The sequence below is a fragment of the Macrotis lagotis genome, chromosome 1, assembly GCF_037893015.1.
Source record: "Macrotis lagotis isolate mMagLag1 chromosome 1, bilby.v1.9.chrom.fasta, whole genome shotgun sequence".
In the NCBI taxonomy this organism is placed as follows: Eukaryota; Metazoa; Chordata; class Mammalia; order Peramelemorphia; family Peramelidae; genus Macrotis; species Macrotis lagotis.
The window spans coordinates 871812646-871826258 of record NC_133658.1 but is presented as its reverse complement, the minus strand read 5'-3'; the positions used below and the strand labels follow the sequence as shown (position 1 = coordinate 871826258).

The window sequence follows — 13613 nt, the reverse complement described above, 5'->3', positions numbered from 1 at the left end:
ACATGTTATCATACCTAGAATTCAATGTCACGTGGCATCTTGGGATTATTTAGCCCAGCACCTCTCAAACTTTTTGGTCTCAGAACCCTTTTATACTCACTGACCCCCTCAAAGGGTCTTAAGAACTCTTGGGTGACCCCAAAACACCAAGAATTACTGATCTAGTTCAATCCTTTCATTTTACAGAGGAGGAAACTGAGACCAAAGTTAGAAAGCAGAAGACCTAGGATTCAAATTCTAATTCCAAATTCAGTATTGCTTCCATTCTATACATAGATCATCTATTTTCAAAATAACACAGTAAATATGCACAAGACCAAAGTCAAACTGGGCCCGGCTTCACATCACCACTCAGGTCAGAAGACTTTTGGGGATCTGGCAAGGTCTCAGAGCTTTCACTGGATATCAGTTCTCATTATGTGGAGTGAACATAGTACCAGGTTTAGACTCTTAAGCTGAATCATTTCAGCTCTATGTGGGTAACCATGGGCACCTCTGGGCACCTCAGCAAAGAACTAGAGCAATGGACCTGGAGTAAGAAAGCCTTGAGTTCAAATCTACCCTTAGTCATTAGGACTTAACTTCTGCCTCAGTTTCCTCATCTTTACAAGAGGGATAATAATAGCCCCTAACTCTCAAGATGAGAGGATCAAATGAGATGGTTATAAAATGCTTTGTAATCAAATAACTACATGTGTTAGCTAGCATTTCCTCATCTAGAAAACAGATCTGGACTAGATAACTCTCAATGCATTTGAGGCTTATGAAGTGGGGCACAAGAAGCCCTAGTGGAAATTTGCACAAAGCCATGGACTCACATTCAGTTTCAACATAAAATATTTACTCTGCAACTGCACATAAGCCAAAAGGGACACTACACAGTATTGGTGTGTTAACCGTAACATCCCTGTTCTCAGGAGGAGGCCAGGAAGCAGGACGCCAGGGAGGAGACACAAGACAACAGTAAACACTGCCTTTGGCTTGCTGATGAATGCTGGGAAAGGGGATTTTTCTCCACACACACACACACACCCCCAAGCTGGTGCTTACAAAATTCAAGCAAGGGAGGAAGACACAAAAGCAACACAAGAAGAGATAACGATATCAGACCCATGGGGAAAAGGGGATCAAGTAAGAACTCAGTGCTACCATCCTCCTGATCAGTGAAAGAAGCTTCCAGAGTCAGGAGGCTAATGCAATGATAGCCATTCTCACCTGAGTCAGGGGCAACACCTGGTCTTTCCCTGGCTCTAAAAGGCCTTAAGATTCCCAAGCCCAGGGATCCTGGGGTCTTCTTGTCCAGTGGTCCTGGTTGCCATTCACAGGACAGCTCCTGCTGGGAAGGTAGTGGGTGCCCTGAGAAGGAGGCAGCTTAAAAGGGGACTCAGGTCTGACTGTCACTATTACCAATAAGATTAGAGTTCTCCTCTGAGGTCCCCTTCAAGTTACTGTCCACTATGCTGAGCTATTGGGGGTAAAAGGCATAAATCAAAGTAAATTACTCTTCCTTCCTTTTCCACATGCCCATACATTTTCCTTATTTGGTTGATGAGAGGGTTGGGTAAAAAAGAGTCTCATCAACATATCATTTCCTAGCAATTTTGGTTAAAATCAACAAACAATATGTAAGTGATAGAGCAGAAGGAAAAAAAATAGGCCTAATACCAGCTGGCAGCTCTTGTTTTGACCCCAGGCTTTTCCTGAGGCAGCTCTGAAAATTCCAACCCCTACTCACTATCTGAATTTCCCTTTCCTCCTGTGGAATAACTGGGTCACTGAACCTAAGCTGTGTCCTAAACCAATGGGGAAAACACAACTCCTATGGAATTATGCAGGGAAAAATCTCAGACATAAGTGAGGAAGAAAAGTTAAGGGGTCGAGTGAATTTTCTCTTTCAAACACATTAACACACAAAAACAACAGACCGACACAGACACGCACAGACACTCTCTCTCTCTCTCTCTCTCTCACTCTCTCCCTGCCCCACAGAATCCCCATGTCTGAAAAATAGCAGAAAAAATGCAGTTGGTTTTGCTACATACACCCCACCCAATGGATGGCCCTTTGGCTCTCCTGCTTTTTGATTTAAAGCATAATCCCACAGGCCTCAGGGTCCTCTCTGTTGCTGTATTTAAGAGATCAGGATGTTTTTTCCTCTCACCCTCCCACCCCTTGATGACACCTTGTAGTTTCAAGTGGCCACCACCAGATTCTTTCTCTCTCTCTCTCTCTCTCTCTCTCTCTCTCTCTCTCTCTCTCACTGGTAAAATCTCTTGAAAAGGAGAATCACTGCCTCTCTAAACTCCAAATCCCTGAACAGTTAGCTATTGTACAAAGGAACTACCCGGACAATCTCCTGTCGACAAATAGGGCACTTCTTTGGCTCGGGCAAAGCCTGGTAGCATTCGCTGCATGAGCAGACATGACCACACTCCAGAAAGACACACGACTTGACATTGCTCAGACACACTACACAGGAATTTTTTAAAGACTCTCTCTCCTCAGCGCTAGTCGCCCTCAGGAGCCGGGCCTCATGGAGTCGGAACTCCTCCTGCATCTGCTTCATCCGCTGCCGCTCTCGCCGGTGCAGATACTGCTTCCGCAAGATAAAGAAGAGGGTGGCACAGGTGGCAAAGCCAAAAATGACTGTCAGGATTTTCCAGAGCTTGACACTAGACTCTTGTCTCTGTAGGAGGGTGTCAAAATCCTGGCTGCTCAGGTAATACTGTAGGCCCTGTTTGGGGGGCTGCAGGCGGATAGAATTATTGTCTAGAACCAGCTCCCCCACGCCAGTGATAGTGGCCCCCACCTTGAGCATCTCCTCTGTTTCCTGGATGCCTTTGGGCCGCTCCCCACTGATGTAGTGACCGATCACATCAGTAAAGGACTGGATTGTAGGGTGGAACTTCTCATAAACTGTTTCTAAGCCAAGGTCAGCTGAATCCAGGGGCTTCAGAACTCGGACTGCTACACTTGTGCCATCTTCATGGGGCACCAGGTCGAAGGGCACAGTATTGGTTCTCTGGTGGATGATTTTTTCACAGTCATTCCTGGAAGAGGAGAATAAGAACATAAGATATAAGACAGAGCAGAAAACACCAAAAACCTAAGCAACAATCTCAATAATCTGAAGAGGAGAAAACTGAAAGTCAACTTGTGAATTCCCATTACAATGTATCTAATCTGTGGCTCCCAAACTTTTTTGGTCAATGGGCCAACTTCAGGGCCCCAAAATATTACCAGTTCTCTTTGCCAGTTTTTTTTAATCCATCAGAATACAACGGGAAAATATTTTCTGTGATACAAACAAGGAGAGAGATGTCTATTAAATATTTAAATTACCAATTTATATAAGAATGTATACAAATAATAATATAAAACAGGGCAACAAGAGAAAACATTAAGAATAACTAATTAATTGGACGATTTGCTAGACTATAAAATCTACAATCTTACTACTCTGTATGTTCCCCATTGGCAAGCACAGTGGTCTGTAAAAAATAGGCACTTAATAAATGTTTGTTAGATTTGATTAAATTGCAATGACTTGCTTCTGGGAAAAAAAAAATTGAGAGGAGGACCACCTGACCCAAACTATACCATAGGCCAGAAAAAGCTCTAAATTCTCTACTGCCCTGCTCCACTTTAGTTTAAGGGCTGTGAGTCAAGGAAAGAAGGTCTGGTCTGAGAATGGGGGCAGGCAGGAAGTGTGGAGAACAAAAGGAAGAAGGACACTCACCAGTACCAAGTCTTCATGTCTCTGCTGTACTTTATGTTTTCCAGAGCTCTTTCCTCACAAGTTTATGAGGTGGGGACTACCTGTACACTCTTACTTGTACTTACCTCAAGGGTGGCTGAGGAGGGGAAAGTTTTCTGCAGTCTTTCTGACACCAAAGAACTATCCCTAGGATGGGGGCTGGGAAGCTAAGCTCAGAGGAGTGAAGGCTGGGCTTGAACTACAAAAGACTAGAACTGGGGCAGCTAGGTGGTGCAGTGCATAGAGCACCAGCCCTGGAGTCAGGAGTACCTGAGTTCAAATCCGGCCTCAGACACTTAATAATTACCTAGCTGTGTGGCCTTGGGCAAGCCACTTAACCCCATTGCCTTGCAAAAAAAAAAAAAAAGAACTCTTAAAAAAAATTGCCTTAAAGTCCATATCTTTTCAGATCTGCCCCCACCTCCTACTAAAGAAACACCAGTTGTTCCCTAGTACCTCTATAGGATCAAATTTAAACTCCTCAGTTCCCCTGTGGGTCCCTTTCTGTCTTTCCAGTCTTCTTCTGCATGATTCCCCTCCCAATCTTCCCCTCTACCATCCAGCCCTACTGTTCAACCTGCTACTCCTCATGTCATCTGTCTCCAGCTCCCATCTCTCTCTGCACAGGCTGACCCTTCCTCACCTCCACCTCTTCACAATTTCTGGCTTCCTTCAAGACCCACCTCAGGTGCCATCCTCTGTAGGAAGTCTTTCCCAGGATCCTCAGCCAGGCCCCTGAGATTACCTTAGAACTGCTCTGTGAACACCCACACAGGCCCATTATCTCAACCATTAGAAAACAGGTTCTCTAAGGACATGAATTATTTTTGTACTTCCTTTGTATGCCGTTTTTAGCCCATTAATTGGCATATAGTGGGGGCTTAATAATTGTTTATCTTTAAAAATGAAAAAATTGAGGGTCCAAGAGGTTAAATGGTAAATTATTTGCTAAGGGTCACTGCCCTCCTAAGTGTTCCAAATGGAACAAAACATTAGATCTTCCTTCCCTAAGAAGGCATATTTTTGTAACTTGGGTGGACCGGTAAACATTTCCTACAGAGGGATGACTGGGAACCACTAGTCTAGGCAATACCAACTTGCTTGAATAATCCAGTCGCTTCTCTTTTCTTGAAGTTTCCCCATTTTACAAAGAGAATAACTTGACATTTTGTTTTGGTTTTTTGTTTGTTTGTTTGTTTTGTTTTTGCTGGGGTTTTTTGCAAGGCAAATGGAGTTAAGTGGCTTGCCCAAGGCCACACAGCTAGGTAATTAGTAAGTATCTGAGGCTGGATTTGAACTCAGGTACTCCTGACTCCAGGGCCAGTGTTCTATCCACTATGCCACCTAGCTGCCCTGTAACTTGACATTTTAAATCATGTCCCAGAAATCCAGCAGGGGAAGAGACCATCAAAAAGTTCCTAAACATCAGGAAAAAAGGTACACACCAGAGGTGGGTTGTTCGATTCCACACCATCTTGTGCTCCTGGAGGGTCAGTCTCTGTATTACTCCTTTGCAGTTTTCCACAAACTGGCTGTTAAGGGTTTCTTTAACAGAACGTACAGCTCCTAAAGGGGAAGAAAGATTCCTTAAGAACAGTCCTCCTATGGAAGGCTTTTGCATGGAAAAAAAAATCAATTTTCCCATCATATGGGGAAACCTATTTTTTCATCAACTCTTTCTGAAAAGGATCTGACATCCCAAGGTATAGAAGGAATCAGCAAAAATACAGAATCCCAAAAGTATTTTTGGATCCATGGTCAAAACAAATGATGTAAATAGTCTTCAAAAGAAGAACCATAAACTATTAAACAGCTGTATGATAGGTTGTTCCAAATCACTAATGATAGCAAAATATAAATCAAAATTTTATCTCACTTTCAGCAAACTGGCAAAGATATCAAAAGACAGAAAAAGTAAGTGTTGGAAAGAATAATCAAAAACCGGCACTTTAGTTGGTGTGGTGAATTGGTAAAATCCTTCTGAAGACAATTTGGAATTATACTAATGAAATGAGCACAAAGTCCACATCTGATCCAGAGACTGCAAATGCTAGGCAGACACCCTCAGAGGGCAAAGACTAAAGGAAAATCCACTTTCTACAAAACAAAATATTCACAGCAGCACTTTTTTTGTGGTAATAAAAACTAGAAACAAAGTAGGTGCCCATCAACTGGCATGCAGCTCAACAAATTGTGGAATGCAACCACATGGTAAGAAATTATGATGATGAAGAATACAGAGAAGATCTGGATGACTGTTTAACTCCAGTGAAGTCAGCACAAGCAGGAAAGCAATATACACAAATGGCTCCAATGATGCAAAAGGAACTAGTCAAAAAAATAAAAAAGTTAACCCTGTGCAGCTAAAATAGTCACACCTGACCTCAGAAAAGAGCTAATTTCTCTCCCTGCTTTGCAGAGGTGGGGGACAATGGGCAGAATACTAGCATATGCTACAAGCTGATGTGCTGGTTGGGTTTATAGAACTGCTTTTTTATCCATGTAAGAAAGGATTTGCTTGTTGGGGAAAGTAGAAGGAAGGGATCTATTTGGAAATAGAAGTAACCTAAAAACAAAATTATCGATTAAAATAGAAAAAATACTCTCCTTACCAGTGAAGAAGCTCAAATTTTTATTCACTTAGATGAAATCAATTTCACCTAGGCAAGGAAAAATCAATTGAGAATTTTCCTCATAGAAATGCCAACTCCATGGTAGGCACTGGGGCTCCTGAGACCCAAATCCTAGACTTAAGGAATAGGGGGGAGGGGAGGGAGAAGAGAGACAGTCTATACCCATATTAACATAGGGAGGAAAAGGGGAGACTTCCTGAAGATTAGAGGAATATGAACCTTGAGGAGGATCAGGCTGTACAAAGCGGCAGAGATGAAGAGGGAGAGCACACCAGTGGAGGAGAGGACCTGTGCTGACAATGGAGGAGAGGCTCTCTTGTCCTGTACCACATACCTAGACACCTTTTATCCAGGTATTGCCCAGGTGTCACCCACAATGCTACCTCCTCTTCCTCCTCCACCATTCTCCCTCCACTAAACTCAGCCTGTAAATGAACATACCTTCAATGACTGCATAAGGCACACACTTCCCGGGAGCATCGGTAAGAATACTCTTCAAATCTTCACCCAAGTGAATTTTTTTGGCTCCCTAGGGCAGAAAAAAGTTAAATGATCAATGTTATCACGTTATAACACATTTTATCAAACCCACTAATATTTAAAGAAGAAATAATAAATGTGCGTGAACCAAACAAGAAAAAATTTACATTTCTATTTCAATCTAGAAAGGAATGGTTAGGAATCCTCAAGGAGAGATAATAGAAAGGGCCATTCAAGGACAGAAATAGGCCAATAACTCATTATCTGGCAGTACTGTTGAAAGTACAAGAATATTTTTGATAGAAATTAAGCACCTTCAAGAGTCAAAGCTTTAAAATTTTATCCATTTTTATGTAAATCTTTCTTAATTACATTGTAAACTCCCCTGCCTGGCTAAATGGAAGGTCTAACATTGAAGGTCTAACCTTTTCCTGATGATTCAGTCATCATAAAGGTACCTACTGTTTTACCATGACACAGTGACACCCTCAGCTGTTAGCAAAAGGGTATACTTTAGTGTTTTCTCTTAGAAAACTGTTCCAGAGCACTTCATGCCTGCTTTTCTGTAACAAAGTATGGATTTTATTAAACCTATTTGTGTGCAGCTCATACTGCCCCCATCCACTGAACTGCAATAACCCTGAGGGCAAAGACTATCAATTTTTCTCTCCTCCTCTCCCTCTCTCTCCCTCTCTCTCTGTATTTGTTTGTCTGTCTGTCTCTCTCTCTGTCTCTCTCTTTCTCTCTCTTTTCTCCCTCGCCCAAGTACAGTGCCCAGCACATAGTAAGCCTTTCACAAATATTTTCTAAATTGAATTGAATTGCCTTTACCTACAACAGACCTAGGCTGTGAGTTCTGGTATGGGTCCCTTATTTGTTGTATGCATGAAATAATAAAGTTAAGAATGCTATAAAGTTCTCCTTTGAATAAAATGCATGATCTTTTATATAGGAATGTTAATAGCTCTTTAAGTTGCTCAAAGACCTTTTTTTGTTTGTTTCCTTCCAGCTAGGTAGTGATTAGAGTGCTGGAAATGGAGTTTAAATCCAACCTCAGACACTTAATAGCAGTGTGACCCTGGGCTAGTCAATTAACCTCTGCCTGCCTCAGTTTCCTCAACTGCAATATGGGGATACTAACACTGCCCTACCTCCCAGGGTTACTGTAAGGATCAAATGAGATAATAATTGTAAAGCCCTCAATGCAGGGACTGGTATAGAGAAGGTAGTCTAGAAACACTCAGTCTCTTCTTTCTCCCTTCCTTTCCCACTATTTCAGATAACTGAGGTGACCAAATAACAAGTTCCTAGGCACATGAGGGCTTTAGACAACTGCTTCCATTTAAATAGCTACTAAAATCAAACTCCAAAACAAACCAATTCACCAAGCACTAATGGAGACATAACAAAGCAAAACACACAGTCCCTTGGCTAGAAGAGGCCATGTCAGTACTACACAGGACTCAAAATGGAGACCTGGGTTTAAATCCAGCCTAAGCAGTTGTGTGACTTTGGGCCAATCACTTTGCAGCTCTGGACAATAATTTCCTCATCTGTAAAATGGGAGTAATTCTATTTCCACCTCACAGAGTTATGAAGAAAACCCTTGCAGGCCTTAAAGGGCTTCATAAATGTGAGGGTTTTAATGGCTATTAGAAGAGCTGGTAAACCAAATGAGGAAACAAAGATATGCTAATAGAGGGGCCCCTAACCTAGAGTATAAGATGAGAAAACTGAGGCAAGGAGACCCTGAGTGACTTGCCCAGGAAGGATTCTTCTAGAAGCCCACTCAATACATCCTCTCATGGTACTAGTGATAAAGTTGGAAAGGTAAAAAAGGCATCAGGCAAAGGAGCCTGAATTTTATCTGCTAAGTAAGAAGCCCCTAAAGGATTCTGAACAGGGGAGTGACATGAACAGATATATGCAGACACATGCCACTTGAGAAGGCCAGTTCTTATCTGCCCTAAAACAAGGTTCATGCTTGTTAGTGTAAATCAAAGTCAGTCCTAGACTGGATGTTGCACAAGGCCTGTCAGAGGATGTCAGAAGCACCCTTCTCTTCATAACCCCTCAACCACACACCCTCTCTCAGGAGGGACTTGAATCTGGAGCTCCCCAACTCCAAGGACAGCTCTACCTATTACAGCAGAAGGAAGTTTTTCTCCTGATGTTACATGCAATATCTGAATCTTAAAAAAAAAAATCAAACAATGACAGATGGTTTAAAATTCTTTTGCTGAGCATTTGAATCTTCCCATAAACTAAATGTAATGGAAAGGGCAATAGAATTGAAGTCCAAACAGTTGTGGGATCAAATCCTTGTTCTGACACTGCTGCATAACCTTGGACAAGCCACTCTCTCTGGAATCAGTTCCTCTACTGTGAAACAAGGAGTTTGGATCAGAGCCCTGAGGTCTCCTCTAGATCGACATTTACAATTATTTTTCCACTAAGGCATTTTTCCTCCTTACTCTAGGCCAGGCTTTCTTTATCCCCTAAAATTCTCTGTACCCTCATTTTGTTCAGGCTCCCCCTACCTAGATTTTTCTCCCTTCCTCCTCTTCTTAAGAAATTCCTATCCACCCTCTAATCCCAATTTAATGTCACTTTCTCCATAAAGCCTTCCCTGATTTCCCCCATCATAAGGACTTTACCCTTTGATTTCACATTGTATTTCCTTTTTACCTCTGAAAGGTATCAATTTATTTTTTTTCCGCTAAATCATCTGAATTTGTTTAGTAGGATAGAAGACACAAAATAAAGCAAGGGAAACAAAGTATATCTTTGCAAAAATTCCTCAATGACCATTGGACAGACTCCACTTTCCTGTTGATGCTTATTTCATAGCTTTGACTGTATATATCACAATCATGTCTGGAATTCCACTTCTCCAAATGAACAACCCTGTCTGACCAAAAAACAAACAAAAAAACAGGCAAAAACATCTAAGAAAGTATTTATTGTGTAATGTTGCATATTATGGTTTTCTAGCTTAAGTCTTCACTGTAAGTTCCTTGGGAAGGATCTTATGTGTCTAAACTTTGTATATCCTTCTGCCCTAAGACCAAAAGTATAAAATAAACATTTAATTGAATTACTCAAGTATGTCTAATAACTATTAATGCTCAAAGAAGGTAACCTTGGGAAAAAAATTCTTAAGGTTTTCCTACTTTGTTCTTCCTATATATAAGAATAAAGTTGTATTTATTCTCTTCGGGCTCAGTAGGCATGATGATAAAAACCGAGTTTGTTTTCTTTTTATTTTAGTTTTTTCTTTTTTTTTTTTGCAAGGTAATGGGATTAAGTGGCTTGCCCAAGGCCACATAGCTAGGTAATTATTAAGTGTCTGAGGCTGGATTTGAACTCAGGTCCTCCTGACTCTAGGACTGGTGCTCTACCTACTTCACCACCTAGCCACCCTAAAACCAAGTTTGAAAACAGTGTGAAGAAATTATTGTTTATGCTGTGGCTCTGCAACTAGAAAGTCCCACAACTCAAAAGATCATAAAGACCAAACTGTACTTGAAAAATACTGTGAGCTGGAGAACCTCCAGGGAAGGAGAGCTTGCCATTGTTAGTTAGCCATAATCTACCTCCCCAAAATTTCTGCCCGGAGGACCAAGCAGAGAAAGCCCTTCTCTACATATTCCTTCTAATAGTTAAAGACAGTTATGATGTCCTCCCAGCTAAATATCTCTAACTCCTTGAACTAATCCTCAATGGGCCATGATTTTGACTTCCTTCCCCATCCTGGGAGGCTGTTTGTCAACTTCCTTCCCAAAAAGTAGTGCCTAGAACTGGGGGCCCAACCATAGGCTACAGTAGAATGACCAGTTTCATATTCATCAATTAACATTTATTAATCGCCTATTCTGTGCCAGACAAAAAAGGGGCAAGACCATCTTTTCCTTCAAGCAGCTTACAATCTAATGTGGGAAACAACAAAATACACAAAACCTTATATGAATATGCAAACCTAATATAAAAGTGTTTGTGTGTGTGTGTGTGTGTGAAAGGAGAGAGAGAAATAAGAGAGAAGCCTAGAGAGAAGTAGGAGACATGTATGAATGGATAGGAGAGGATAGACATGGGTAAATAAATACGAAAGATGAGGAGACATATATGGATGGATAGATAAATAGAAAGACAGCTAGAGACGGAAAGGATAAAGATAGGCAGTTATAGATGAATGATGAATAGATACATATGGATGGATAGGAGAGGATGGAGACTGGTAAATAAATATGAGAGAAAGATGAGGAGACATACATGGATGGATAGATAAATAAAGACAACGCTGCAGACAGCTGGAGACGGATAGGATAAAGCTGGGTAGTTCTGGATGAGCGATGAAGATACATCTGGAAGGCTATGGACGGATAGCTAGAAGGAAGGCGTCGGACAGATGCCAGACGCCGATGGAGGGGCCAGAGAGGTGGATGGAAGTGGGTGCACAGACACAGCTCGGACGGAGACAGGAAGCAGCTACAGATGAAGGGAGACAGGATAAGGGTAAGGATGGCGAGCGCTACAAGGCCGCCGGCCGCGGGCCGGCTACGGGCGGAGGGGTGCAGGGGCTCAGGCCTCTCTTCCGGCCTCCCTTAACGCGCTCTAAGAATCAGAGCCGCGGCCGGGCCGCCTGGGGCAGGGCCGGGGGGTGCCCGGAGGGGCAGGGCCGGGGGCCGCCCGGGGCAGGGCCGGGGGGTGCCCGGAGGGGCAGGGCCGGGGGCCGCCCGGAGGGGCAGGGCCGGGGGCTGGGCCGCCCCGGACACTTCGCATTGGTCGGTGGCGAGGAGGGGAGCAGAGGGCGGGGCCCCGGGGTCCGGCTCCGGGTCCGACTCCAGGACCGCGGCGCCCACCGACTGACCTTGAGCTCGCGGGCCGCCTGGACCTTGTGCCGGTACACGGAGTACAGGGCGGCGGCCAGGGCCGAGCTTGTGCCCAGCAGGATGAGCTGGACCGCGGAGGGCCGCCCGCCGGCGTCCATGGTGCGTCCTCCCAGGCCTCCGCCCGGCCAGCGCCGCCGCCCTCAGCCCGCGCCGGAACCATAGAGACGCGCCGCCGCCTGGCGGCCAGAGAGACCGGAAGGGGCCGGGCCGGAAGCGGAGGGACCGGAAAGGGGGCGCCGGAAGGGAAGGGAAGCGGGATCCTCGCCCCCGGGCTCCGGAGCCCGCACTTTACGGGCCGCGCTGAGGCCCAGTTGGAGGCTGCCCTCCCTTTCCCTGCCCTGAACGCCGCCGCTCGGGCCAGACCTAAATATGCTCTCTGTCTGTCTCTCTCTCTCTCCTCTTCTACAGAGAAATAATCCTTCCGCATATTGCAACCTTGCTTATTATCCTTTGCCTTAGAGAACATAGATCCATAATCCCATTCGTCCGTGAGATCAAAAAGTTAAGCAGTTATGACGTCCTACATCCCCTAAGGAAACAACCCCATCAAATAAACTCTTTAGGGTAAACAAAGGCAGGTAACAGATGAAACAACATTTGGTGGGGTCACAAATAAGCTGATGGGGGAGGAGGACTGAAATGTCGTCAGTCAGAGACGCTGCAATTCTCTGGCTTTTTATCTAAGGAATGCTTAAGGCTTTTTTTTTTTTGCAAAGCAAATGAGGTTAAGTGGCTTGCCCAAGGCCACACAGCTAGGTAATTATAAAGTGTCTGAGACTGGATTTGAACCCAGGTCCTCCTGACTCCAGGGCCGGTGCTTTATCCATTGAGCCACCTAGCCGCCCTGCTTAAGGCTTTTAAGTAAATTTTTACATCCCTTTGGACAGGCTTTAATCAGTTAAAGTTAATATTAACCAAAAGTTGCGGGAAAAACAAAACTTTTTTTGAATCCCTCAAGAGGAATAAGATGTAAGAAGACTTAAAAATGAGGAGAGAAGTTAGGTTATGAAGAGCTTTGGGAATGTGTCTCCGGAGACTGTCTGACTGGGGTCTCCTTGAGAGTAGAGATTGTCCCCCGAGGGTGAACGCTGTATCCCCCACCAGTTTGGGAAGGCCCCTGAAGTCGGGAGCTTTATCATCTCCCACTCCTCCCTCAAAACTATGAAGATTTCACTGGATAGTTTTCCTTCATATTCAAGTTATCTTCCAAACTCTGACTTTATCTGAGTCTATAAAATGGTAGAGATTTCATCCTTTTCCTTCTTATTCAAGTTATCCTCCAAGTCTGACTTTATCTAAGTCTATAAAAGGGCGGAGATCCGACGAGATCCAATTTGTAAGCATTTTGGAAACTTTGGTTTAATTATTACTATTATTATAAGCATCATTATGATTGTCATCATCACCACCATTATCATTATTATTCTAGAAAGATGGATTGGAAGGGGAGCAGCAAATCAGAGAAAGATCACCTTCCCTGGCAATTAGATTCTTGGTGAATTTGTTTCCTGATACTTTGGAACACTAGGGGGCAGGAGCAGCACAGGGATGCTGAGAGCAGCCACACCTGGGAAAGATGTGGGTAAAGGTCTGAACAAGATGAGAGACTGGTCAGGAGAGAAAGGTCTCTGATGCCCACTTTGTTCCGTTCTCTCACACTTCTGATTTCTGATCGCTCTTTGGCCCGTTTTGCTATATGATCACCTCTTAGTGCTACAGAATCATAGGACAGTACATTCAAATGATGTAGAGAATTATGAATGTACCAGAAACAAAATCTGTAATCTTCTAATGCTGTTAAAATCTGGGAATCTTGGGGGGGAGGGGGCAGCTAGGTGGCACAGTGGATAG

At 43.6% G+C, this 13613-nt stretch overlaps 1 protein-coding gene across 1 annotated transcript; it reads right to left on the bottom strand.

Moving 5' to 3' along the window:
* Nucleotides 1-824: 824 nt before the first annotated feature.
* Nucleotides 825-11952, bottom strand: MUL1 (mitochondrial E3 ubiquitin protein ligase 1). The gene is made up of 4 exons (XM_074218238.1): nucleotides 11741-11952; nucleotides 6832-6919; nucleotides 5203-5323; nucleotides 825-3050 (listed from the first exon to the last, which is right to left on the bottom strand). Exons 1-4 carry the CDS (start codon nucleotides 11858-11860, stop codon nucleotides 2321-2323), a joined length of 1059 nt encoding a protein of 352 aa, XP_074074339.1. The 5' UTR covers nucleotides 11861-11952; the 3' UTR covers nucleotides 825-2320.
* Between the last annotated feature and the right edge of the window lie 1661 nt (nucleotides 11953-13613).